The sequence below is a fragment of the Sus scrofa genome, chromosome 9 (genome assembly GCF_054392235.1).
Source record: "Sus scrofa isolate SSC_HxYL_T2T_F1_AM1 chromosome 9, Sscrofa_HxYL_maternal_Yorkshire_Landrace_v2.0, whole genome shotgun sequence".
NCBI lineage: Eukaryota > Metazoa > Chordata > Mammalia > Artiodactyla > Suidae > Sus > Sus scrofa.
Window position 1 is genome coordinate 822,501 of NC_139391.1, and position 24,950 is coordinate 847,450.

General features: G+C 62.1%; 1 protein-coding gene and 1 long non-coding RNA gene across 12 annotated transcripts in view; one reads left to right on the forward strand and one right to left on the reverse strand.

Moving 5' to 3' along the window:
* Positions 1-24,950, forward strand: part of TRIM66 (tripartite motif containing 66) — a 60,940-nt gene that overhangs the window by 30,057 nt on the left and 5,933 nt on the right. For 8 of the 10 annotated variants that reach the window (XM_084974777.1, XM_084974770.1, XM_021062260.2 and 5 more), the window contains 16 exons: positions 151-298; positions 1,402-1,534; positions 1,824-1,940; positions 3,059-3,173; positions 3,644-3,790; positions 5,956-6,073; positions 7,397-8,298; positions 9,581-9,742; positions 19,513-20,001; positions 20,150-20,327; positions 21,632-21,692; positions 22,103-22,265; positions 22,519-22,784; positions 23,172-23,298; positions 23,587-23,661; positions 24,574-24,726. In XM_084974777.1, the coding sequence (XP_084830903.1) occupies positions 1,861-1,940; positions 3,059-3,173; positions 3,644-3,790; positions 5,956-6,073; positions 7,397-8,298; positions 9,581-9,742; positions 19,513-20,001; positions 20,150-20,327; positions 21,632-21,692; positions 22,103-22,265; positions 22,519-22,784; positions 23,172-23,298; positions 23,587-23,661; positions 24,574-24,726 (3,036 nt within the window). In that variant the 5' untranslated portion in view covers positions 151-298; positions 1,402-1,534; positions 1,824-1,860. Of the gene's footprint in view, positions 1-150; positions 299-1,401; positions 1,535-1,823; positions 1,941-3,058; positions 3,174-3,643; positions 3,791-5,955; positions 6,074-7,396; positions 8,299-9,580; positions 9,743-11,033; positions 15,401-19,512; positions 20,002-20,149; positions 20,328-21,458; positions 21,537-21,631; positions 21,693-22,102; positions 22,266-22,518; positions 22,785-23,171; positions 23,299-23,586; positions 23,662-24,573; positions 24,727-24,950 lie in introns of those variants that run through there. The other 2 variants (XR_014814446.1, XM_084974778.1) reach the window with 2 other exon arrangements.
* LOC110255348 (uncharacterized) lies at positions 18,522-23,763 on the reverse strand. 2 transcript variants are annotated; one of them, XR_014814448.1, is made up of 4 exons: positions 21,785-22,107; positions 21,441-21,663; positions 19,301-19,419; positions 18,522-19,092 (listed from the first exon to the last, which is right to left on the reverse strand). It is a non-coding gene; the product is annotated as an uncharacterized LOC110255348 (long non-coding RNA). The 2 variants fall into 2 exon arrangements; XR_014814447.1 differs by lacking the exon at positions 19,301-19,419 and having other exon boundaries at positions 21,785-23,763.

Below are 24,950 nucleotides of genomic sequence, written 5' to 3' on the forward strand. Positions count from 1 at the left end.
ACACGGGTGGTTCCCAGGCCGCCCTCCCGCACAGGCTGCCCTCCAGCATAGCGGGGGAAGCCCTTCGGACCCCAGTCCCGAGGGTGGTTGCCTCCCATAGAAGCAGGTCCGATGCAGGTGGCGTCAGTAATTCCAGAACTCTTCTTCCAGAGCTGCTCCGAGTGCAAGGAGAAGCGGGCAGCACACATCCTCTGTACCTACTGCAACCGCTGGCTGTGCAGCTCCTGCACGGAGGAGCACCGGCACGGTCCTGCGCCCGGGGGCCTGCTCCTGCCGCGCACCCAGAAGGCACCTCCAGGTAGCGCTGCCCGTCCTCCCCTCCGGCCCCCGTGCCCTCGGTAGTGCCGGGCTGTGAGCTCCTCGTTGAATAGCTCTCTGGCCGTGTCACCCTGCCGGGGGTGGTCTCAGAGCCTTTCCTAAAGGAAAGCTGTCTCCTCCAGGGCCGTGTGGCCGCGTGAGTTCCCGCTAGGCTCTCCCTGTGGGGGTGGCGGTGTGGGAGGGGTCTTGGGAGGAACAGTCTTGAATTACCGTGGAAGCTCATCGAGTGCCCTGTCTTTCGTCCTTGTCTAGAGCAAGTGGCCTCACTCCTGTTTAGTTACTTGATTTATTTAACAGCCTGGATTAGGGTTTGTCCATTTGTCCATCCAGCACTATCTGTTTTATTTATTTTTATTTTTTTGCTTTTTAGGGCCACACCACGGCATATGGACGTTCCCAGGCTAGGGGTCGAATCGGAGCTGCAGCTGCCGGCCTACACCACAGCCACAGCCACAGCAGTGCAGGATCTGAGCCATGTCAACCTACACCACAGCTCACGGCAGCTCCAGACCCTCAACCCACTGAGCGAGGCCAGGGATGGAACCCGCATCCTCGTGGATCCTGGTCGGGTTCGTTAACTGCTGAGTGAATTCTGGCGTCTTTTTAAAATGACAGTCTTCCTGAAAGTCTTTTCTTAAGGCCCTTGAACTGTGGGAGAAGTTTGACCTTCATCGGACCCACAGGAGCCAGCATTCGTGGTCCAGGTCACCCGGCCCAGAGCCCAGTAAGGTGGGGTAGCTGGTTTCAGCCCCACCATAGAGAATCCTGGTTAATGGAGAGGTTTAGGTCGAGTCAGAGGCTTCGCTCTTCTGCAGGAGCTCCCTGTGCAACGGAAGCAGGCACCTCCCTCAGCCCCAGCAGGTGGCAGGATGCCTGGGGCTTGATGGCGCATCATTTCTGGGAAGCCGAGACATCCGGCCAGCCCCGGCCCCCTCCTCCGGAGGCTCCTGCAGCCTCACTGGCGCGGGAGACGCCTTCCAGTTCGCGCCACCTTCCCTGCAAGCGCTGCGTCTGCCTGTGTCTGTGGAGGCTGAGGCTGCCTCCCAAGCCAAGGAAGCCCACTTCCTCCATCTTCTCCGGCAGGAGTGAGCGGCGGTCCTGGAGACTTGGCCGTGTGCTGTCCTCTGCACACACAGGAGGTGCTCAGGCTCTTCTGCGAGACCTGCGACGTGCTCACCTGCCACAGCTGCCTCCTGCTGGAGCACAAGGAGCACAGGTGGGCGGCCGGCGGCCCCGAGGGTGCCCGGGAGGGCTGCGGACCGCTTCTTACCTGCAAGGGCGTCCGGGCCCTCCCCCTGCTCAAGCGAGCCAGCAGCCCCCAGGCTCAGGTTTTTCCTTGTTCCTGGGGGGCATGGGGGGCTTCTCTGGAGAAGGCCAGAAGGGCCTGAAGCCTCTGGCTTCCCTTCCGCGGACCTGGCTGAGGCGCTCCCTCCGGGTTCTTGCTTGGCTGCTGAGCTCAGAGTAAGACTCGCTGTCTTCGGCTTTTTCTCCGCCTCCTCCGCTAGGTGCCGACATCTTGAGGAAGTTTTACAAAACCAGAGGATGCTCCTGGAAAGTGTGACCACGCAGGTGGCGCATAAGAAATCCAGTCTGCAGACGTCGGCCAAGCAAATCGAGGACAGGTAGCAGAGGCCAGTCCCCTGCCAGCCCTGGACACGTGCCATCCCGGCTCACTTGGGTCCCAGGACCCGGGTGCAGTGCTTGTGATGGGGACATGCAGGTCTCGGGGCAGGGAGGGGTTTCGGGTCATCCCTGGGTGAGCAGGGCTGAGTCTGGGCTAGAGTGGCCGTGAACTAGCCAAAGGCAGGCGCTAAACACAAGGGCACCGAGCGGGTTGTGGGGAGGAGGGTGTCGTTTGTCGTGTGGGCTCAGGTCAGGGCCATGGAACCTCGTCGCCCCTCTCCCGGCGGTTTTCCCATGTAAACCTGCGCGTGGCAGGAACCACCAGGACCGGCTGGCACACACTGGGCTGGATGCCACACAGGCGTCGTTTGGATCAGTTCCCACATCCTTTGAGGCAGGGCTCATCTCTGTTCTCCTGATGAGGCGGCCGAGGTTGTCACGGCTCATAACTCGTCGGAGCTGAATTTGGAAGCTCGGTCTGTGTGGCTTCGAAGCCCATATATATATATATATATATATATATGTATTTTTTTTTTAAAGAAATAGCTTTCCTGAGATACAGTGTATATACCATAAAATCGCCCTTTTAAAATGTGTAACTCCGTGGGTTTTAGCTTAGTCATCGAGTTGTGCCACCACTGTTAGGGCGGTCTGCCTGTAAACCGACTTAGTCACCCCGAAAAGCAACGCTGTCCGCGTCCGCGGTCGCCGCCCATGCGCCCGCGACATCCGCAGCCCTTGGCCACGCCTGTTCCCCGTGCTGTCCCTGGCTGGTCTCTTTACGCCGGACACCGCCCAGCGCAGTAGTCTCCCTTTCCACAAATAGCAGATGACCCCGCGCTCTCCGTGTCCCGCGTCTGGCGCTGTGAGAGGTCATGGCGAGGGTCGCCTGGTGGACCTGAGTTTACCTGGAGGAGCCGGGGCTGACGCGGGCGCTGCCTGCTTGGCTCGAGGGGGCTGGGCTGCAGAGGGAGGGGCGGGGGGAGAGGGGCCCCTGTTTCTTCACATTTGGGGCCTGCTGGGCCCGACCTGGATGGGCAGGCTCTCGGGTCTGCTGTCGCGGGGCCTGGCAGGCCTGGGGGAGGGCTCCCCACGCACCGTCCCGTCCTGTTGGCAGGATTTTTGAGGTGAAGCATCAGCACAGGAAGGTGGAGAACCAGATCAAGATGGCCAAGATGGTGCTGATGAGCGAGCTGAACAAACAGGCCAACGGGCTCATGGAGGAGCTGGAGGTACGGGGCAGGCTCTCCCTCTGCGCGGGCTGGACGCGGGCTCAGGGCTCCGGTCTCCTGGGCTAGAGTGCAGAGGTTCGGTTTCCACAGCTCCCTGCAGCTCCCTGTGCCTTAAAACGCCCAGTCTCCCTGTGGGAAGCTGGCTCGTTCAGGGTAGAAAATCAGATCAAAGTCCCACTCGTGCCGTGGCAGCAAGACAGCGGTAGCCTTGAAAGGGCGTCGCGGATTACTGATGCCCAAGGGGGGGCAGACCCTCCTTCTTGCCTCCCCCGTCCCATGGTTGCATCGCAGACGCTGCTTCCCTTCCTCCCTCCCTTCCCGCCCTCAGCAGCCACGTCCTCCTCGCAGGGCTGCAGGTTCCTCTGATTCCGTCTGTGTCTGTGCCACGCGCTCGGGCCACCACGCTTCCCAGGCACGTGGCCTGCTGTCCACGACTAGGGTCAGGGATGCTGTCCTCTCTCTGTCCCCAGGGCATCACCAACGAGCGGAAGCGGAAGCTGGAGCAGCAGCTGCAGAGCATCATGCTTCTCAGCCGTCAGTTCGAGCACGTGCAGAATTTCATTACCTGGGCTCTCTGCAGCAAGACCAGCGTCCCCTTCCTCTTCAGCAAAGAGCTGGTACGAGGGGCTCCACCTCCTCCATCACCGGTCGGGTCAGCAAGGGAAAACCGTCTTTCACCAACCCCCGCAGTGCCAGGGGCCAGGTGCTGGGGTAGCCCTGCTGCCTCCAGGCGACCCAGCTGGGAAGTTCTCCAGTTCCGCCTGAGGTCACGGGTCCAGGCATTGGCCGGACACCAGGACCTTCCACGGACTCTTGTTTGGGTTCAGGCGGCATCTAGGAGGGAAGGGGGCGTTGAGGACGTCGACGTGTTGGCGTCGGAGGACGGGGATGCCCAGGAAGAGGAGTGGCACTTTTGAGAGACATGCAGGCGCTTAGATCTGGACGTGCTGAATCTAAGGGGCTGTGGGGCATCAGAAAGGAGCCGTTGGAGTCCGTTCTGATAGACGGGTCTGGAAGTCAGAGAAAAGGGCAGGGCTGGAGAGAGACACGTGGGAGTCACTGGGGTGCCGGGGCGAGGGAGGAGGAGGAGTCGACACCTGGGCTGGGGGGCGGGGGGGATGTCGTTTTCAGTGTGGACGACGGAGGGGCAGAGGGGCCGAGAGCAGCTGTCGGGGCAGAGGGGACAGGAGGGCCTGGTGCACGGAGCTGTTTGGGGTCTCCCGAGCTCGGCGTCCACGCTGCGGCCTGGGTGAGGGGGACGGGCAGTGGGGAGAAGCCCTGGGATCTGGGCGTCAGGAGGCCCTCGTCGCCTTTGAAAGAAATTCCAGCGAAGTCGGCGGGCAGAAGCTCAAATGCGACGGAGGAAGAGAGGATGAGAAGCGGAGACGGAAGGGAAAAGGCAGGACGTAGGAAAGTCGCTCGAGAAGGAAAGGGCCGGGGGTCCTTTACAAAGAAGGAGGACCCGCCCGTGTTTATGCGGGAGCAGAGGTGGAAGGCAGGCGAGCGCTGGGTGGAGCCAGCCAACCCCGGAGGCAGGAAGAAGCGGTCCGCGGGTGACCTTGGCCTTGGACATGGAACACACTCCGCACCTGCCGTTCCTGGAGGCTCCCAGGCTGGGGACCGAAGCGGAGCCGCAGCTGCACGGGATCTGAGCCACGTCTGTGACCTGCACCGCAGCCACAGCCACGCCAGGTCCGAACCACATCTGTGACCTATGCCGCAGCGAGGCCGGCAGTGGAACCTGTATGCTCATGGATCCTGGTCGGGTTCTTAACCCCTTGAGCCATAACGGGAACTCCTGTGTGATTTGTCCGCCCTCTGTGAAGCGGGAGGTGATGTCGAGAGGGTTGGGCTCGGGTCCATGGCATCGAAGAGATGAGGAAGGGTTTAAGTAGTCGTTAAGGGTCGTGGAAGAGGAAGCTGGCAGGAAAGCAAGTGACAGGAACACAGACCGAAGGGTGGCCCAAGGTGGACGATCCCTGAAGCGACCCCAGCTCACATAGCTTTGGGGTGGGGCGTTGACGCGCTTTCAGGCCTTGGGGCCCTGGTGACATTGTTACTGAAAACGACAGGAGGCGGGGACAGCCCTCTGGACGGGGAGCTGGGTGAGGCTGACGAGCACGCGCAGAAAGGGTGACAGCGAGTTGGGATCCGGGAGGGGTCGCTGGGGTGTAAGGTCGCCCCGGGCGGGGTGGTTCTGGATGATGAAAATGGCCTAGGGTGGTGACTGAACTCGAGAGAGGGAGGTGCAGGTGATTTACGGTAAAGAGATGAGGAGGGTTCCCCACGCAGCTCGGGGTTAAGAACCCAACCAGGATCCACGAGGATGCGGGTTCCATCCCTGGCCTCCCTCAGTGGGCTGAGGGTCTGGCGCTGCCGCGGCTGTGGTGTAGGCTGGCAGCTGTAGCTCTGATTAGACCCCTAGCCCGGGAGCCTTCGTGTGCTGCAGGTGCAGCCCTAAAAATACCCCCCCCAAAAAAGATCAAGGAAGTAAGAGGCCGGGCGGCTGATGAGAACGTTGGTTATAACTGGGTGTTGGTGGGGTAGTTGGACAGTCCCCAGAGTCTTGGACAGAGTCTTGCAGAGTGAGTGATGGAAGGGGTCCGTGCGGGTGGGGGGAGGGCAGGGAGGCGTGTGAAGACTCCCGGAGTGAGGAAGCGAGCCCGTGGGGACCACAGGCTCAGGGGCCGTGGCTTGGGCCCTTCCACCTGGGCAGAGGGAGGGGGAGGAGCTGGCACGCGGCACAAGACGCCCACAGAGATGACCCGGGCGCTGTTGTCAGATTGTGTTTCAGATGCAGCGACTGCTGGAGACAAACTGTAACACAGACCCCGGCTCCCCTTGGAGCATCAGATTCACGTGGGAGCCTAACTTCTGGACCAAGCAGCTGGCTTCCCTTGGTAAGCTCAGGGCCCGCTCCGCGCCAAGGCCGCGTGCAGACCGTCTGCCCGCCTGCTGGGAACGTCAGCGCCTGCCCGCCAGGAAACGCTCGCTGAGGCTGCCAGCAGTCGTGGGGTCATTCAGCAAACCTTTTTGGAGGGGATGAGGGTAGGGCAGGGGTGGGGAGAGTTGACAGCGTAAATCTCAATGGCAGTTCAGGACTTTTGTAAGTCCTGTGTGAATGCCCGTGACCTCAGTTTCGTTGCTAGAGAGGAGACGAGACGGTGGCCCGCGCTGCAGTGGGCCGCCTGGGTGGAGGGGTGCACGTGGAAGGGTGCACGTGGAAGGGTGCACGTGTGTGTGTGTGCGCGCACGCAGAGGGCTCTCAGTGACGCAGAGAGACGGGCGGCCAGGAGCGCACACCCTGTGGAGGTGAGATGTGAGCAGACAGTTCACGACCTCAGGCGTTTTCTCCCCTGTTGCAGTAACTTGTGGGCACGCAGACTTTGGGCAGAGCGCAGACAGCTTCCCTGTGCCTGCCGGCTGCCTCGTGGCAGGCTTGTTACACTCGTGGCCGGCTGCTGCCTTCCTCCGGCTCTGACTGTGGCAGAGGGTGGAACCTGCGGCCAGTGATCCGTGCTTTTTTGAGCTTATTGGTTTTGCTTCCCTTTCCCTTTGGTTCAAGCACCTGCTCTGAGTCAGGCGCACACTGGCCCCCAGTGACCCCAGGTGAATAAAGCACGCCCCCCGCCCTCGGGAGCGCGGTCTCCCCCTGAGCGAGCCCCAGGCGAGCTGCAGGAGCCCTTAGGTGCCAGTAGCGAGAGGTACCAGCTCCTCGTGCGTGCGGCCCAGGCCCACGGCCCGGGCTCCTGGCGCTGACCCGCTGTGGGAGCTTCCCGCTCTCCTCTGCCCCACCTGCCTGGATCCGTGGTGGAAGAGTGGCTCGTTTGTCCCGGGGGAGCGGGGGGAGTTCTGCACTTTGCAGGCCGCTCCCTCTCCTCCCCAGGCTTGGGTTCTGTTGGTGTGGGGGTGGTGGTGGTTCTGAGTCTCCGCTGGGCTCTTCTGTTTAAAGAGAGGTAGGTGCTCTGTGAGGCTGCGGCTTCTCGCGTGGGACACGGACGGAGTCAGGCCTGAGCACCGGATAAGAGCTGAGCTCGTGTCTCCGATGTCTCCTGCCCCCAAGCGGGGCCAGGAGGCCCTCCTGCTGGCAGCGATGGAGGCTGAGTCCTGGGGGTCAGGGTTGCGTGTCTTCATCTCTGAGTCATGTCCTGTGGTCCCAGGAGCAGGAGGTGGCAAGGGCACAGCTGCCCGTTACCCCAGGAACCCTCTCTTCTGGTTTCTAGGCTGTATAACTACGGACGGCGGACAGCTGTCGCGGGCAGATCCTCCTGCTTATGGAGGCTTCCAGGGTCCGTCATCTTTCTGTCAAAGCCATCCGTCCCCAGTGGCTCCACAAGAGACTCCGAGCCACCCTTCGTACAAGTTCCAGTCGCCAGCCCTGTGCTCCTCATCGGTCTGCTGCTCTCACTGCCCCCCAGTGTCGCCCTCCCTCAAAGGCCAGATCCCCCCACCCAGCCTGCACCCAGCCCACAGCTTTAGGCCGCCCTCTGAGATGCCCCAGCAGCTGGGGTCCCTGCAGTGCTCCGCCCTGCTGCCCAAGGACAAGGACCTGCCCTGCCACCCGCATTCTCCCAAGCTGCTGCAGCCCTGGCTGGACACGCAGCCCCCTGCCGAGCCGGAGAGCGGGTCCCAGCGGCTGGGGCAGCCGCCGGCCCCCCAGCCCGTGTGCGTCGTCCCTCCCCAGGATGCCCAGCAGGGCGCCCACGCGCACCCCGCCTCACACACACCCTCTATCCACGTCCAGTTCGGCCACCACCAGAAGCTGAAGCTCAGCCACTTCCAGCAGCAGCCACAGCAGCAGCTGCCACCTCCGCCCCCGCCGCCACCCCCTCCCCCGCAGCAGCCACCCCCGTCCCTGCCTCCGTCCCAGCACCTGGCTCCCGGTCAGCAGGAGGGCCCTCCTGGGCCTGCCTGTGCCCAGAACGTGGACATAATGCACCACAAGTTTGAGCTGGAGGAGATGCAGAAGGACCTGGAGCTGCTCCTTCAGGCTCAGCAGCCCAGCCTGCAGCTGAGTCAGACCAAGTCCCCTCAGCACCTTCAGCAAACCATTGTGGGGCAGATCAACTACATCGTGCGGCAGCCGGCGCCCGTCCAGCCCCCGAGCCAGGAGGACCCCGTGCAGGTGAGCCTCGGGGCGGCGTGCAGCACGCGTTCTCCCTGTGACCGTGCAGGGCGCTCCCGACACACGGTGGCGCAGGAGCAGTGTCTTCGTTTTAGGGTGGCCTTGAACCCCGCCCTCGCAACTCAGGCCTGGCCCGGGCTCTCTCTCTCCCGTCTCAGGAAAGCTCCAGAGAGCAGAGGCCCCAGTCCCCGCGTGGATCTGGGCTCAGTACTGTCCCCAGAGGCCAAAGTTATCCCTGACCTCCTGGGCGACCCCAGGCTCCTTGTCCATGAGTGGCACTTCCCGAGCTGTGCGGAACCTCGGCCAGTGCCAGTGTTGAAGGGAGGCTGTGTCTTACCTGGGTGAGCCCTGACGTCTTGCTGTCACCTGGGAATCCCAGACCACAGGGGAAGGGGAGGGGAGGCGCCCTGGATGCCGGCAGGCAGCAGGCCCCTGACACCGAACAGGCAGGTTTGAAGCTCGGGGTGTTTCACACACACTGCGCCGTTTATCCTGTCGGCAGCACGCTAGGCAGGCCTCGCCGCCTGTTTTCCTGGAGGCAGAAGTGGAGGGCAGAGAGGGGCACGCGGTCTGCCTGGAGATCATAAGACACTGAGCGGTAGAGCCAAGACGTGGACCCAGGCCTGCAGACTCCACGATGCCCGCAGGAGGCCTCGTTCTCACCCTCCGGGCGAGGAAGGCTGCCCCTCCCTCTGCTCAGCCAAAGCCCGCGGGAGGGCCGCCCGTACTCAGGGCCTCGCGGCCTCTGCCCTCCCGCCCGGCTGTGCGTTTCCTCGTCTCCCGAGCGCCCCGCTCCAGCCCCTTCCTCCGCCTCTCTCACTTCCGTAGCGGTAGCTCCTTTAAATGTGCAGCCACATTTATACCTTCAGAGTGGCTCTGCTGACTTTTACTTTATTATAGAATATACGGCCTCACACTTCGGCTTCTGTCCCGGAAACCTCAGGTCGTGCTTCCCGTGTCTTCCTCTGAGGCTCCACTTCTCCGGGGGATGAGAACTCACCCCTGTGGTGGCAGGGGTGGTCCAGGGTTTAGAGGCCGCCGGTGGAGTCAAAACGCCTGCGATCGCTGAGGGGACGGGGACAGCGTTAGCTCCGCATTCTCGGTTTGGGTTTTGTCCCGAGGCGTCCCATCCGGAAGGGTTTAGAGAAGAGAGTCTGTCTTGCTGGGAAAACGTGAAGCAGTGCGCGCGCGTGGCCCCTCGCCGTGCAGGGCGAGCCTGCGCTCTTGCTGCGGGTGTTCGTCGTTGCAGGAAAATCCACCCACCTCTGCTTCTCCTCTCCAGGCTGCGGATGAGCCCCCAGCGCCTGAAGGCCCAAAGCCAGCCCTTCCTCTTGACAGGAGCACCGCGGCCAGCCTGCCCCCGGCAGCGGGCGGGGAGACCCCGCACCCCGTCCCCGCCCTGGACGGCGCCGCCCAGCACGCGTCTGTGAACGTGGCGAGAAAGGTAGTAACGGAGCCCGCTTTCCCTGACCGCGCGGGGCCCTGTGCCGGTCAAGACCTCGGGGAACCGGACCGGGACGATTGGGCGGGGGGAGGAGCGTCCCTGTTGCACCCCTGGATGCTCCAGAGCCCCGACTCATGCCGCCTGTCCTAGTGAGTCGGCAGGGCCCTCCGCCGCCCCTCCCACGCGCAGGAGCCTGGGGAGAGGAGGGGCGAGGGGAAGGGAGCCAGGCAGGGACGGCCGACTCTGTACCTGGACTGCATGTGCTTCCTGGGTGATGCCACTTACCTTACCAGGTCTGGGAGGCGGCATCCTTGTTGTATGGCTAAGGAAGCTGAGGTCTAGCCTCCTACAGCTAGTAGATGTGAAGGCTAAGGTGTATTTACACCTAGAATCCGAAGCCTGAACTTGTTCCCTCTGCAGCGGATGCGAATGGGGAAGAGTCCTCAGTTGGTTGGCTTAGGAAGCTGGAATGACGAGCCTGGTGGGGGAGCGGCCTGGAGGGCGTCCTGCGGGGGTGGCTGAGCGCTAGGGCACTGGAGTCTCTCAAAGACGAGCTCTCGGAGCCCTTCCTGTCTGTTCACCTGCCGCTCCCTGGCAGGGCTCATGGCAGTAACCCAGGGTTCCGGGATTCCTCAGCCATCCTACTCTCAGCTGCCCTTCACGCCCGCCCCGGCCATGCTCCTGGCTGGCACCTCAGCGCTGTGCATGCCTTCCCCTTAGCCCTGCATGTCCCTTGGCCCCGTCCCGCTTGTCCTGCTGCCTCTTCGGGCCAGGACTCCAGTCTCCAGGTGCCTCCCTTCAGCCCTGTTCTTGAAGCCCTGTCCACTGGTCTGTACCCTCCTAGCCCGCCTCCCCGGCCCTGCGCGTCATCTGGGCTCTGCAGCCCCAGTTCCCCTAGTCCTTCTGTGCACCTGCCCCTCGTCACGTCTCTCCCAGCAGCACCACTGCCATCTGTGTCCTAGATCAGTCTAGCTCAGGGCTACGTGAGAGTTTGAAAAAGGAAGAGACAGCACAAGTGAAATGTCAACTTGGCCGCCTCCCGTGACTCTTGAGGTCTGGGCAGGCCTGTGGTGCGCATGGCTGTTTCTGCCCCGCCGGTCCTACCCTTTTGGAAATGGTTTGGCTTTAAAGGCCATAGAGAGTCTGTAAATTGGCCCTTTGTGACTCTTAGAGGTTTATGTTTTTACTTCTGGAGTAGCTGCCTGGCCATCAGCGATCCATCTCTCGTGCGTTTGTTTATATACAGTGTTCACATATGTTTATGTATATCATTCCCCTAATGGGACGCCAGGTCTTCCACCAGCTGTCGGACGCGGACTGGAGAGGACCGTCTGGTGGGCCAGGTGGGTTGGGATACAGCAGCCGTGGTGTGGGATACCGCGGTCACGGGCTCAGGAGCGCCTCGCACGAGAGAGGGGCTGTGCCTGGACAGCTTCCTAGAGGACAGGCTTTAAGCAGAGGTTGGGGGAAGAGGAGCGAGGCTGGGGAGGGCTGGGTGGGGAGAGGCTGGAATAAAGAGTCAGAGAGGAAGTAGGAAGGGCCAGAAGCGAGAGAGAGCCTGGCTGCCTGGGGCTTGCAGGTGGTTTGGCTTCGTGGGAACGGAGCTGTCCCGGGGCCTGGGAGGGACTGCGAGCAGAGCCTGGACGGCCTCGCGAATGATGCTCTGAGGCTGACACTCAGTCTCGGGGGTTGTGAGGCATGAGTGGAGGTGTTCTAGCTCGGAGGGCTGGGTTTGAATTCCCCTTAGAAAAGCCATTTTAGCTGCAGTGCGGGAGATGAGAGTCCTGCAGAGGAGAAATAGGAGTTGCGTGAAGTCGGAGTGCGGGGCGTGAAGAGGCAGCGAGGCCTTCAGAGGATGAGCTCCCCGCAGCTTTCGGACGTGGAGTCCGGCTGCAGACGGGAGGGGGCGGGGGGCCAGGGGGGCCTCTGCCCGCGAGCTCGTCCCTCCCCGAGCCGGGAGCATGGCAGGAAAAGCACGCTGCGGGGAGGACAAAGCCAGGTTTTGACTGCGGCTGTGGTCCTGCGGGAGCTGCGTCAGAGGGTGCCGGGAGGGGCGCCAGGCCGGCGGCAGGAGGCCCGCAGGAGGCCGAGGCTCTCAGCACTCGGAGGTGGCGAGGCCGTGCCCCAAGCCCTGCTGCCGAGGGGATGCATCTCGGTTCTGCTCCCGGCCCAGTGCGGGGGCTGCTGTGCACGTGGCCCACGGCGCTCTGAGCAGTGCGGGGATGCCGGCTCCGGGGGCCGCGGGGCGGCCGCGGGGTTGATGGGGATCCCGCGAACGCTCGCCTCTCCGTTTGAGCACCCCGGCCCTCAGCCCGGCCTCAGGCAGCGCTGCGGAGGGGCAAGGGGCCTGACATTGACCGGCTGCCTCAGCAGCTTCTTTATGGCCAAGGCTCCCAGGGAAAGAGCCTCCAGGTGGCCCTCCTGGCCCAGAGGAGCCTCAGAGGCACCCGTTATACACACAGGTCCAGAAACAGGAAGGAGGACTTTCTTTTTTGTCTTGAATCTTGTTGGGCAGGAGAGGGTGTGAAGGTCAAGACTGAAAAACAACCTTTGGAGTTTCTGGCTGTTCATCGATAATACTCTGGGCAGCATTTTCTGCCCTTTAAGTAGGTCTTACTTGGACTTCTCCATTTCGTCCCTTTGTTTGCCCTATAGCCATGCTCTGAGGAAGTCACTTTCTTAGTCCCCTTTGAAAGATGTGGGAACTGAGACCCAGAGAGGTTAAGTGACCGCCCGAGCGTTAAACAGCTGCCCGCCCCGCCGGCAGCGGTGGGGCCAGAGTGCAGGTCCCCCCCTCAGCCTGTGCGTCGTGACCGGTAGGCGGCCTCCCTCTGAGCCCGGCAGCGGAGAACTGCGTCCCTTTGGCCTCCCTCTGCTGGATGTTCCTGTCCCTGCAGCCTTCGAAGTAGCCGAGGCTCCTCCAGTCTCTGACGAGGACTTGGCTCTTTTTGTCTGGTCACGGCGGTCGGCCCCAGCGCACTCCTTAGCCTGGCTGGTCTGTGCACACCAGGGGCGTCCAGGCTCCCTGAGGCCACAGCGAGAGGAGCCTGTGGCACCGGCCCCGCTCCGTGTATTCCACAGGCTCCACGCTGCTCCCTGACTTTGTGTCACCACAAGGAGGACTTCTCTTAGAGCAGAGCAGCTGTCCACAGGTACCTGGGAGTTGGGACTCAATGAGCTGGGGGTGAAAATAGACTTGCTGCAGAAAACGAGACGTGAGAGTTCCCGGATGGGTTTATAGCGGCCTGCGCTCTGCAAGCTCAAGGGCGTTTTACCCGTCACTTGACCTGGCTCCAGCGGGTGTTTTTGAATGAACTTGGACATGCATTGGGCACTAACTGTTACCTGGGCTTCCCAGTCTTGGCTCAGCCCCTCTGAAGAAAGACAACCCCACAACAGAACCCCTTTAAGTCCCAAGTGAAACCGGAAGACACTTCCGTGGCTCCATTCCGTACGTCTGGCCTTGCTGCACGCACTCCTCTCCTCAAGACTCTCGTGGAGTCCAGGCTGCGGGCATCCAGAGAGCCCCATCTGCATCCAGAGAGGTCACCTGCAAGGGAGGCCTCTCTTCTGCTCATGACGTGGCCCCAGGTCTTCGACAGAGGACTTTGAGGCCACCGAGCTGCTGTCCGTGGCTCAAGAGGAGCCTGGGATGCGTTCTCAGCTGAGGCCAGAAGTGGCAGGCGTCCCGTTCCAGATGAAGAGTGACGCGGAAGAGTTGAGGGACCCGACTCAGAGCTCTCTATTAGGTTCTTACAACTCAGCGAGCTTCACTCGAACCTGCAGAGGAAGAAATCTAAGCCCAGAGACGGAAAGCGATTTGCCTAAATGCACCCTCTCCACCTTGACCTCGTAGGGAAATGCCGGGCCCCCTGCCTTCCCGGTCTCCAGATCCCGGGTGCCCTGCCCCAGCAGCCCTCTTCCTCAGAGCCTGGCACCGACAGCAGCTTTTGCTCAGAATGTCCCGGCGCTGGTGGGCGTTCCTTAGGGCCCGGGTCCTGGGGAGCGTGTGCAGCCCTCTGCAGCTGTGCTCTGACCTGCGCAGCCGTGGGCCGGGTGCGCCCGAGGCCTGGCTCCTCAGTGGTGCTTTCTCCAGGAGGCCTGTCTCCTTCGTTCTAGATTGATTTCATCCCCAGACCCAACCTGTGCCCGTGGAAAGCAGATGGTTCCTGCTGAGCCTTAAATTTCCTTAAGCAGCCTGGGGAAGCACCTCTGGCCTCCTTCTCCCAGGTATCCAAGATGTGGGATTTGAGGGCTTCACTCACTCTGGCTTTGACCCCGAGCTCCTGGAACCCTCTCCCTCCTCTCCTCTTCCTTCCACCCCCGGCCCCCCCCCGGGGGGGGGCGGGGGGGGGGTTCCGCCTCCGCCCTCAACTCAGGTCGTCAGGGCTCTGGGCGCGCGCAGCCTCTCTCTGCAGCCGTGGGCTTTGCCATTGGACTGGCCAGTTAGAAGAGCGCAGCACAGATCCGTCTGTGGCCGTAGCCTGACTTCAGACGGGAGCCCCTCGCTGCGCTGGGGGCCACGCACCCCGGAAGAGCCGCTCTCCTGTCGGAAGGCAGCTCGTGCACCAGGTGCGGGAAGCACGCCCTCCGCAGTTTTCCGATTCAGTTGTTTCGGGATCTGCTGATTTAAACCACTCTGCTTAATCTGAAGCTGTTGACACTTAGCTGTTCCAAGGATTGAAGTCACAAGTCTGTTTCCCCGGCCTTGTTTCCGTCTCTGTTGAAAGACGTGAGCAGGATGTGTTTGCACATCCTTTGCTGTGTTTCCATAGCTCGGCTCCCAAGTCACCGGTCTCTTCTCCTCCTGCATGTTGCCATGCGGTCAGCCCTTGGCAGTTTAACTCCTAGAACAAAACCCTGAAACCAGAAGTGAGCAGGCAGCACCTCGGAGCGGCAGCAAGAACAGAAGTCGCAAACCTCACCTCGCCTTCCGGATGAGACGATAAGCCCGGGCTGGTCACTGTTCTGGATCGAGCAAGCTTAGGTGTGTGGTTTTCTTCGGAAGATTTTGGATTTCCTGTATGACAGCAGTAAGCAGGGAGTCAGGGCTTCTGTAAGGGCAGCTGTCAACAGGGAGAAGACGAGAAACATCACCCGGAAAAGTGCCACGATGTAAGGTCTTCCCTATAAGCACAAGGAAGCCTTACGTTCTTAGAAATTCCCCAAAGCACCAACAAACTGCTGAACACACGGTGGCAGGGGAGCCTCATCCACGTTCCTTTTCCGTCGCTAAGAAATGTCCTTAGGCTCCACGGAGTCCGGTTCGTAAGACGGGGTAGTGTCTCCTGGGAGCTCTCCCCAGCATCAGATCTTAAAGCCAGTTGCATGTTGTTAAAAGCGGAGTGTGTCGCGTATCTGCAAACTGAGTTCTGTGGAGCACCGCCTATCTCTGCTACGTCCCCCCGGCTGTTATCCCGCTTGGAGAACCTGAAATTCGTATTAAACTTGGGGGCTGGGCACCAAGTGTCTGCTTGTGACCTTCTTCCTCGTATCCTCCTGGGGCTCTCATTTTCTGCGTGATGGCACAAAGTCAAGACCTGTCAGCAGATGTTTGAGGCTGGGCGCAGGCTTGGATTCCTTTATAAGCTTTTGAGTAATTACTCTGTGTCTCCATTTCCCTTCCTGTTAAAATAAAAGCACGATGTTTTCTCTGGATTGCGACCCCTCGTGGCGATCCCTGGAACGGTAGTGCGGGCGCTCGGAGCTCCAGGAGAAGGTCGGGGGCGACGGTGGGGAGGGGAAGGCAGCAGGTCCCTGAGCCCGGCCACCAGGATGGGCTGGAGAAGAGGCTGCAGAGGGACGGGAGAGGGGGTGGACAGTCGCACAGTTCAGGCAGGTGGCGCGCAGAGCTCACGCGCTAAGGGCGAGCGCAGAGGGCCGGGGGCGTCCAGTCTGGGGAGGCGAGGAAGTTAGGGGCCCGTGGGGAGGTGGGTGCCCTGGAGGTGAGGGCGGCTCCCTCCGGGCCTCAGAGAGGACCTGCGCCGGGTACCAGGGTGAGGCGCTGCGCGTCTTTGGCTTCTCTTCCTCCCTGAACTGGAGAGGGGTTTACTTTCACTGCGAATCTCGAGGCACGTGGTTTCCTTGTGAGGTCGGAAGGCTCTGCATGTGGAGGTGAAGCCAGGTGTCGCTTGAGCTGCGACGTGTCCGTGACCGCCCGAGACAGCGCTCCCGCTGGCCGTGCACCTTCGCCCTCTCCCCGGACCTCCCAACCGCCTGGGGGTAGCGAGGGCCGAGGCGGCACCTCCCTTGACACGTGCGCGCCCCTGCGGGGGAGGCAGCGTGTGTCAGACCACGCGGCTGCACTCCGCAGGCCTTCTCCCGCCCCAGCGGCTCTGGAAGCCCTTTCTCCCTCCCCTCCTGGCCCCGGGACTCGGCTTTCCTGGCCCTGAAGCGGCCCTCACTGGCTCCTGCTCCCCTTGGAGCGCCGGCGGCAGGCTGGGCCGGAGGGTCTCAGCGCCCCTCTTTCTTCTGTGCCTGAAGTGAGGGACTTCGTCATCAGGTTTCGCGGCTCTTCACTGCAGGGAGCCAGACGGAGTGTCAGAACTTTCTGGCACACAGCCTCGCAGGCCCCAGACGCGCCTGTGTCCATGCAGGCTGGTCCTCGCTTGGCCTGTTTGGCCTGAGCGTCCCTCGTCCTCTTCAGCCCTTGGTACCTTGGGACTTGGACTGGACGGCAAATTGAAGCGTGTGTATTGAGGACTCTGGAACCACCGAGACACACAGGGAAAGCAAATTTCTTTAGAGCGATAAGGAGTATTTAGCTTACCTGCTTTTAAAACCGAAAATTGAGTGGAAAATACAAGCTTTCCTAAAGCAGTTAAAGAAATAGAAAGAGGAAAGGTGGGGACAGAAGAGAGGAGAAGACAGAGAAGCAGCAGGTGGAGAGAGACAGAGGGCGGGGGGGGAGGGAAGGACGGACATGGGCGGGGGCGGGGGGGGGGGAACGACAGAGGGGCTTCCGTGCCGAATCTGACTCCCAATCTGGAAAGATCCCGTATCAAGTCTCGCACTTGGGGGTGAATCGTGGCAGGACCCCCTGGGACGAGCTTAGAATGGCCGCGGCCGCTGCTTGTGTTCATCCTCCCAGGGAGGAGCCTGCCAGTGGAGAAGGCGGCAAGACGGGTGCACGGAAAGGAAGACGCGCCCTGTGTGCCCAGAAGGCCTCCGGGTGACCCAGCCGGGTCCCTGAGTACAGGGTCCGTCTGCACAACGCCATTGTGTTTCTACGTATGAACACACATAAAGCGAAAAGGAAATTCATAAAATTGTGTTTTCAATAACATAAACTTCAGATGCCTTTCTGAGCTTCCTTTTTCTCGAGTTAAAAGCAGGATCACAACAGTGATAATAATCACAGTGACAGTGATATTCACGACAATAGCTAATGATGGCAACAATATAACACCCGTGAGACTGTAGCAGTAGCAGTAACAGTCACAGCGACATTCATGGCAATACCAGTGCCATTGTAACAGTAGCAGTAATAACAGTAACAGTGATAACGCCAGTGCTGTTGTAACAGTGACAGTGACAGTAACAGTGATAATCACAGCGACAGTGATACTGCAACGATAGCAGTCACAGTCAGTCAGTGATGCTCATCCCAGTAACTAATAATCACGATGACGCTGATGTTCACGAGAGTCACAGTCACAGTCACAGTCACGGTGATGCTCATCCCAGTAACAGCAGCGGCAGCTCCAAATGTTCCACCAGACGTCGCTCCACGTGTTCACGTGGGTCATTTCTTCTGTTTCTTCCTTTTTCACAACCCTTCCATGCTTATTGTAAGGATTAAATGAGGAAGTGTATGTAAAACAGTAATTTGCGTACGTATAATAAATTCTTAATGAATTTCAGCTGTATAAAAATAGACGTTGTTTTACAGAGACTCACAGACTTAGGGATTGGTAGAACTAAGCCGCTATTCATCTGGCTTATGGTTTGTAGGATAAACAGCCGTGCATTGCTGTTGTTTCTTAAACATCGTAAATAGCTCATTCGCTCATTCATTCAGCTTTTAGGTCTAGGAAGGCAGTGGGAGAGCGGAACAGCCAAAATCCAAAATCCGTATTCTCGTGGAGTCTGCAGTCTAGTGAAGGAGACAGGCCTTGACCAGATGGTGCCAGGGCCTGTGCTCCGAGAGGGAAGTCCTGGAGTTGGAGAGCGTACAAGGGCACTCGAGCGTGTCGGGGGCAGGCGGGGGGGGGGGGGGGGACGGGCAGGGCTGGGAGAGTGGCGTGCAGACTCCAGGGGGCGAGGGTTATGAGCACGAGAGCTTGGCACGTTTGGGGGCCTGAGACGTTGCCTGGGTGGCTGGTGCTCAGAGGGCGAGGGGCTGTGGGGGCGCCGTCAGGGGACCCAGCCTCGAGGTCGTTTTCCCAGGTTTCCTAAGAACGGGGCTCGGGCGGGCGTGTCCGAGGAGGGGGGGTCGGGTCTGTGGTTGGCACGTTTCTGTGCTGGGGAGGCTCCTGCCGAGGTCTGGGAAGACACGACTGCAGCCCCGGCCGGGGCGGCAGCAGCAGGGAGGGGAGGAGGGGCTCCTTTGAGGGGCGTTTAAAGGGTGGAATTGAGCGGGTTGGGTGTTGGCTTGGGTGGGGAATGCGTCCCCCCAGCACCCAAGAGGTGGGGGACGAAGGGGACATCGTGGAGGTGAGGTCAGCCCGCCCCGTTCAGCCGCTTTACTGACCTCACGTGGGTATTTGAAGTTTTTCTTTTCCCGTGGAAACTTGAACGTGTTACTTGGGGGGAAAGAACGACAGATTTAAGCTGCTGATTTTGGAAGCTTAGATTTATTCCTTGTCTCCCCTTTGATTTTTAAAAGATATCACATTTTTATATCTTGAGTCTTAAAAAAAGGGCAGGAACGTCCCATTTGAACATCCCTGAGGGTCGTCTCGAGAGCCAGTCTGCTCAGCATCTCCCTCCGTCAAGCCTCTCTCCGCCCCGGGAGGGAAGTGGAATCCGCGCAGGGTTCTGTGTGTCTCTCGCTTCTGTTTATCACGCTCTCCGGCCTCGTCTCCGTAGGTCACCAGGCGGTTAGAGCTGAGAAGGGATTGGGGGTCGTCCCGACTGGGTTGTGGTGAAATACAGCTGCTCCGAGGTTCTCGGCCTCTGGCTTAGCGTGTCTTGGCGGCTGGAGTGGGGCCGCAAAGCCTTTCCTCCAGCCGAGCCCTCAGTCCAGAGCTGGTGGTGCTGGGGTTGGTCTGGAACCGACCCCGTTGCCCAGGGCTGGGGCTCCTCGCGCCTCGGCGTTATCTCAGACAGTGTCTGTGAGCTCAGGGGTTGAGTGAGCCTTCTGAGCTTCCTCCCGTGTTTACAGAGCGGAAGCCACCCTGTGGGACCCCCTGCAGGATAAAAGGGAAGGGGGCCCGTTAGTGGTTAGTCAGACGGGGACGTGCAGTTGGAGGGCCCTGCAGTCTGACCCTTTGCTCAGGCACTGGACGGGGGATGTGTGTGCGTGTGTGTGCATGTGTGTGTGGCACCCTCAGGTCAGGGGGTAGACTGTTTTGCTCTCTGGGACTCTGTCAGTCTGTCTCTTACTCACATACCCACCAGCACGCGTGCCCGTGCTCCCGGGTCCTCAGCCCGTGCCTGCCGCTGCGTCCAGCCCACCAGCCTCCTTGGGGTAGGGGTAAGGACAGGACTCGTGCTGTCTGCGGTTCCCGCAGCTCCTGAACTCGGAGGCAGAATGGGGCCTGAGCGGGGCACTCGCGGGGCCACCCCCGCCCCCAGCTAACAGCCCGGCCCCCGTCTCTGCCCCGCAGCACAGCACCTCCGTGAGCACCACGGGCTCTTCCAACACGCTGGAGATGGCGCTGTCGTCGCCCAGGCTGGCGAGGACCCTAGAGCCACAGCTCCAGAGCATGAGCAGCCTGACAGCCGCCCCCGCCCAGGTGGTGCCAAGCCTTCTGAGCGGCCCCTCGCCCACCGTGTCCGGCCTGACAAGCGGTCCGAGTCAGGCGGCGTGCAGCCTGTCAGCCAGTCACCTGCCGGCCATGCCCGGCCTCATGCGTGATCCCTCCCAGGCCATCACGAGCCTGGCCGGTGATCCGTCTCAGGCTGGGCCCTGCCTGATGTCTGGTCCTGCCCAGGCTGTGCCAGGCCCCACGGCTTGTCCTCTGCAAACCGCACCTCCCGCCTCCGATGCGCAGCCGGAAACCGGACCCAGCTGCAGTCCTGGCTCTGGCCGAGCTGCAGGGAGCCTGTGCCCCGGGGGTGGGGCCGACCCCTCCCTGGGGGGTGCCCTGTGTAAGGTAGGTCTTGGGCACGTGCCCTTCGGCTTCCTCTGCGGACCCCTGGGACGGGTGGCCCCCGAAGGCCTTATCCTGGCCTCGGCTGTTGGCTGCCAGCAGGAAAAAGGTCTGATTTCTCTGGTTCTTGTTGGCCTTTCACTTTCGACAGATGGAAAGGGAGGACCGTCCCCGCTTCACTGACTCTCTGGGACAAGGCCCCACAGCCCCTGGTCCGGAAGCTGCCCCCTCGGAGCTGGAGGAGCCCATTAACCTCTCTGTGAAGAAGCCCGCGCTGGCCCCCGTGGTCAGCGCAGCCGTGGCCCCGCAGCGGCCCCAGGCCCGGAAAGGTAGGACCTGGGTCGCCAGCCTCACTCATGAGCCGCCGGGCGAGCCAGGGCAGCGGGGGCAGCCTGAGCCTGGGGGAGCAGTGTCCCCTCTCAGCCAGACCCACCTCCTCCCGAGCCCACCTGCCCAGCCTGTCCTCCTCCCCCCACTGTGGCGTGGCTGCCCCAGGCGTGGCAGGGTCTCGCCTCCTTGTGACACCCCCATGCAGATCGGGGCGCGGGGTGCAGGGCCCAGAAGGGCCAGCTTCGGGGCGTTTTAGGGGAAAACATGCCTGACTTTGGAGTAGCTTCATCAGCGGGCTGGCTCTGTCTCTTTATGTCTGAACCTGGCCGAGATCCCTAAGCTTTCTGAGTTCGTTTCCGTCTCTGAAAATGGGGTGAGTCATAGCTGCTTCCTGGGACAGAGAACTCCACCGAAGTCATTGATGACTCACCCTGTGCTCACAGGAGCCGCCTCGTTCTGGCGCTCACGGGGATTTGGGCCTCGAGGGAAAGGGAGCCGGGAGATGGTCTGACTCTCTTCTCAGCCTCCCACACCCCTTCCCGAGCCGGCCGGGCCAAGGTCCCTGCCCTCTGGGGAAGGCGAGGGATGCTGGGGAGCTCAGCAGCTCAGCACGCTCTGGGGGTTTTCTCCGTTCACCGTATGATGCCTGTTTAGTTTGTACTGATCCCTCTGTTTCCTACATATTCGATAGATGAAAATGAAATAGTTTTTCTCCTTTTCTCCTCAACTGCACAATAAAAGCCTGAATGTTTAGGTAATTAAAACTTGGGATGCTGCTTAGGTGTGGGACGTGCCCAGGGCGGTGTCTGGTGCTGAGCGGGCCTCACTCAGTGCTGGCCCCGCCCCCTGCTGACCTACACAGGCTGCACTTCTTGGGGGGGGGGAACACCTCCAGGGAGCCTCCTGCCCGTGGAGGGTGAGCTGGATTCTTAGGTCGTGCCGAGATCCCAGCTCTTGGCCCCAAAGGCAGGGGCTGGACAGGCGGACTCCTAAGAGCAGGGGACCCCAGGGTCTGTGGGGAACAGGTGATCTCTGAGCTCATTTTGAAGGCGAGAAGCTGGCCCCTCAGCACCTGAGCCAACACTCAGCCCTCGGTAGCCTCTGAGCCTTACCTGTGTCTGTCTTCTTAGAAGAAAGTGGCCTCTCCTCTCTCAGGAGGGAGCTGTGGCAGGATGGTTACTTCTGTGGGTGACTACGTGCTGTGACAGGTGTGTGGCTGAAGGATGAGTGGCAGGGACGAGTAGAAGCTGCGGGGGGTAGGGTGTGGTGACGTATTGATGTATTTGCTTGTCCTTTGCCTCAGAGGGTGAGAACTTGGAACACGGAGCCCTGGAGCTGGACCCAAAGGGGAACCAGAGCCTCAGGTAACAGCGTCTTGGCCCAGCCTCCCTCTCCTCCCCTCCAACTTGGTGTCCTGGGCGGTGGGCCCAGGAGGCGAGCATCCCCTGTGACCTACCTGGAGCCCCAGACCCTGGAGTGGGGTGGCGCGTGGGGGTTGGGGCTGGTTGTGGGAGCACAGCCTGGCTCTTGCACCGCATGCAGTCCTTCCTCTTCGGGGGCCCCCCGTCTCCGAGCGCGGGCTCCCAGGGCTGATGGCCCGGGCAGAGCTGGTGGCAGGGTGGACCAGGGGCCCTGGACGGTGGGGCTGAGGGGCACTCGAGCAGCAGTTCAGTTGCGGGGGGCAACAGAGGCACCTGCCTTGGGGTGGGGTGGGGGGCAGAGGAGGCTCTCCCGAGACCCAGGGGTATCATTCTCGCCGTGGCCCCTTCACTAGTGAGCCCAAGGTTCCCTACGTGCGGCTAGAGCGGCTCAAAATCTGCGCTGCCTCCTCGGGAGAGATGCCGGTGTTCAAGCTGAAGCCGCAGAAGGACAACCAGGACGGGCGCCTCCTGCTGATCATCGAGTGTGGGGCCGAGTCCTCCAGCATGTCCATCCAGGTGCCCTTCCCCTGCCTTTGCCTCGAACCGTGGCCCAGCCTCAGGGCCTCTCTTTCCTCGCTGCTGCCGGCAGAATTGTGGCTCTGGCCCTGTTCCGGTCTCCAGAGTCTGTCCCCTGCTGTCCCCTGCTGCCAGGGCCCGTGAGACCCTCGCACACGGAGCAAGCTGTCCCCACGTTCCCGGGGCTCGGCTGGCTCGAGCTCCCGGGGACCCCTCCTCCCTCCCTCCAGCTCAGACGCATTTTCTCCCCAAGGTCAGCCAGGCCCCAAATCTGGGGGGAGGAAAGGTCGCTGTGGAGTCTCTGGCCGGGCCGCGGCCCCCGCAGCTGGAGAGTGCCTCTCCTGAAGAAGACGGGCTCCTGCCTCGAACCCCTGGAGCCAAGAAGGGGCCCCCAGCCCCAGTGGAGAACGAGGACTTCTGTGCCGTGTGCCTCAACGGCGGAGAGCTGCTGTGCTGCGACCGCTGCCCCAAAGTCTACCACCTGTCCTGCCACCTGCCAGCCTTGCTCAGCTTCCCAGGGTGAGCGCCCCCAGGCGGCCGACCTGGCCAGCGCGGGGCTGCTCGGGAAGCACCGCCTCGCCCGCCTGTGTGAGGCGCACGACTGGGAGTTAGGGACCCTGTGGCTGGTGCCCTCCGCACACAGGGGCTGCTTCCCTTCCTGCTCGGTGCCAGCTGCCTCCGGTGCAGACTGGCCCCGTCTCCCCCCACCAGCCCCCTGCCGTTAGCCCCTGTGGCTCTGGACTCTCTAAACCCCCGAGTTACTGAGCACCCTTCCGGCTGGTGTCCAGGAGGATGCTCCTTACGGGCAGGCAGGCGCTCCCTCTGTTCCCGATGCCGCCACGGGCAGGGGGCAGGGAGGGGGCTCTGGACAAGGGGCCGAGGCCTGACGGCCCGTCTGCTCCGCAGGGGGGACTGGGTGTGTACCTTGTGCCGCAGCCTGACCCAGCCCGAGATGGAGTATGACTGCGAGAATGCCCGCTACGACCAGCCTGGAGCACGGGCCCCGCCTGGCCTGAGCCTGTGCGACCAGAAGGTGGGCCCCTGGGAACCAGGTTCGGAGGGGCCGGCAGGCCCCTCTGGGTGCCCCTCTTTGGGGCTGTGCCTGACGCTTCGGTCCGTGGGGGTTCGCCACGATACTTCTTCTGCCAGCTGTTCTCCTCTGGCCGGGGCGGCTGAACTGAGCCTTGGTGTTGAGGCTTTGAGCCTCCCTCTGCGGGGGCTGGCGTCCTGATTGAGGTGGGCCCAGAAGCGGGGGTCGGGGTCCTTCTCAGGGGGGCGGCCCAGAACAGAGTAACGCTGGTGCCGGTTCTGGTTCCCGCAGAAGTGTGAGAAGCTGGTCCTGTCCTTGTGCTGCCACAGCCTCAGCCTGCCCTTCCACGAGCCCGTGAGCCCACTGGTAAGAGGGCCCGGCTGCTCTGCGGCGGCCCTACCTCCTGCCTGGGGGGGGCCCCCGGGTGGATGGTGCCAGGGCCCGGAGTGGGCTCGTCGTGCGCGGCCCCTGCAGGTGGGAGTCACGCGGGCGTGGTCTGGGGGATGCGGGGGCCAAGGCCACCACAGCCCCGCAGCGCTGCGTCCACCGGGCTTGACGCCGAGACCACCGCCTCCTCCCTGCACGCGCTTCCTCCCGCTGCTTCTGGCTTCCTTTTGTTCTTTTCCTTCTGTCCCAACTCCTGCTCTCTCTCCTCCTCTCCCGCCCCGCCTCCTCCCTCCTCTCCTCTTCCCCCCTTCTCGGTCCCCTCCATCCCCTCACGTCCCTCTTCCCCTCCCCTCCCTCCTCTCCGTTCCCCCTCCCCCCCTCGCCTCTCTCCCCTCCCCTCCCCCTCCCTGCCCCCTCGCCTCTCCCCTCCCCTCCCCCTCCCTGTCCCCTCCCTCCTCTCCTCTTCCCCCCTTCTCGGTCCCCTCCATCCCTCACCTCCCCCTTCCCCTCCCCCTCCCTCGTCTCCTCTCCCCCTCCCCTTCCTCTCCTCTCCTCTCCCCCCCCTCGCCTCTCTCCCCTCCCCTCCTCCCCTCCCCTCCCCCCCTCCCTCCCCTCCTCTTCCCTCCTCCTCTCCCCCTCCCCTCCTCCTCCCCTCCCCCGCCTCCCTCCTCTCCTCTTACCCCCTTCTCGTCCCCCTCCATCCCCTCACCTCCCCCTTCCCCTCCCCCCTCCTCTCCTCTCCCCCTCCCCCTTCGCCTCCCTCCCCTCCCCTCCTCCCCTCCCCTCCCCTCCTCCCCTCCCCCACTCCCTCCCCTGCCCCCTCCCTCCCCTCCTCTTCCCTCTTCCTCTTCCCCCTCCCCCTCCCCCTTCCCCCTCCCCTCCCCCCCCAAGGCCCGCCATTACTACCAGATTATCAAGAGGCCCATGGACCTGTCGATTATCCGGAGGAAGCTGCAGAAGAAGGACCCCGCTCACTACACCACGCCCGAGGAGGTGGTGTCCGACGTCCGCCTCATGTTCTGGAACTGCGCGAAGTTCAATTACGTACGTCTCCTCCTTCTCCCGCTGCCCTGTTTCCAGGGACCCCAAGACTCTTGGGGCCAGACAGGGATGTCCGTTTTGGGCCCGGGCTGCCAGTGAGGCCCTGGGAGCAGACCTTCTGGGCCTACGGCCATGGGCGTTTATAAGCAAGCTCTCCCTCCCGGTTGGCGGGGTGCGCGGGGCTGGCCGTCCGTCCGGGGGTAGCTCCGCCTCAGGAGCTGATGGGA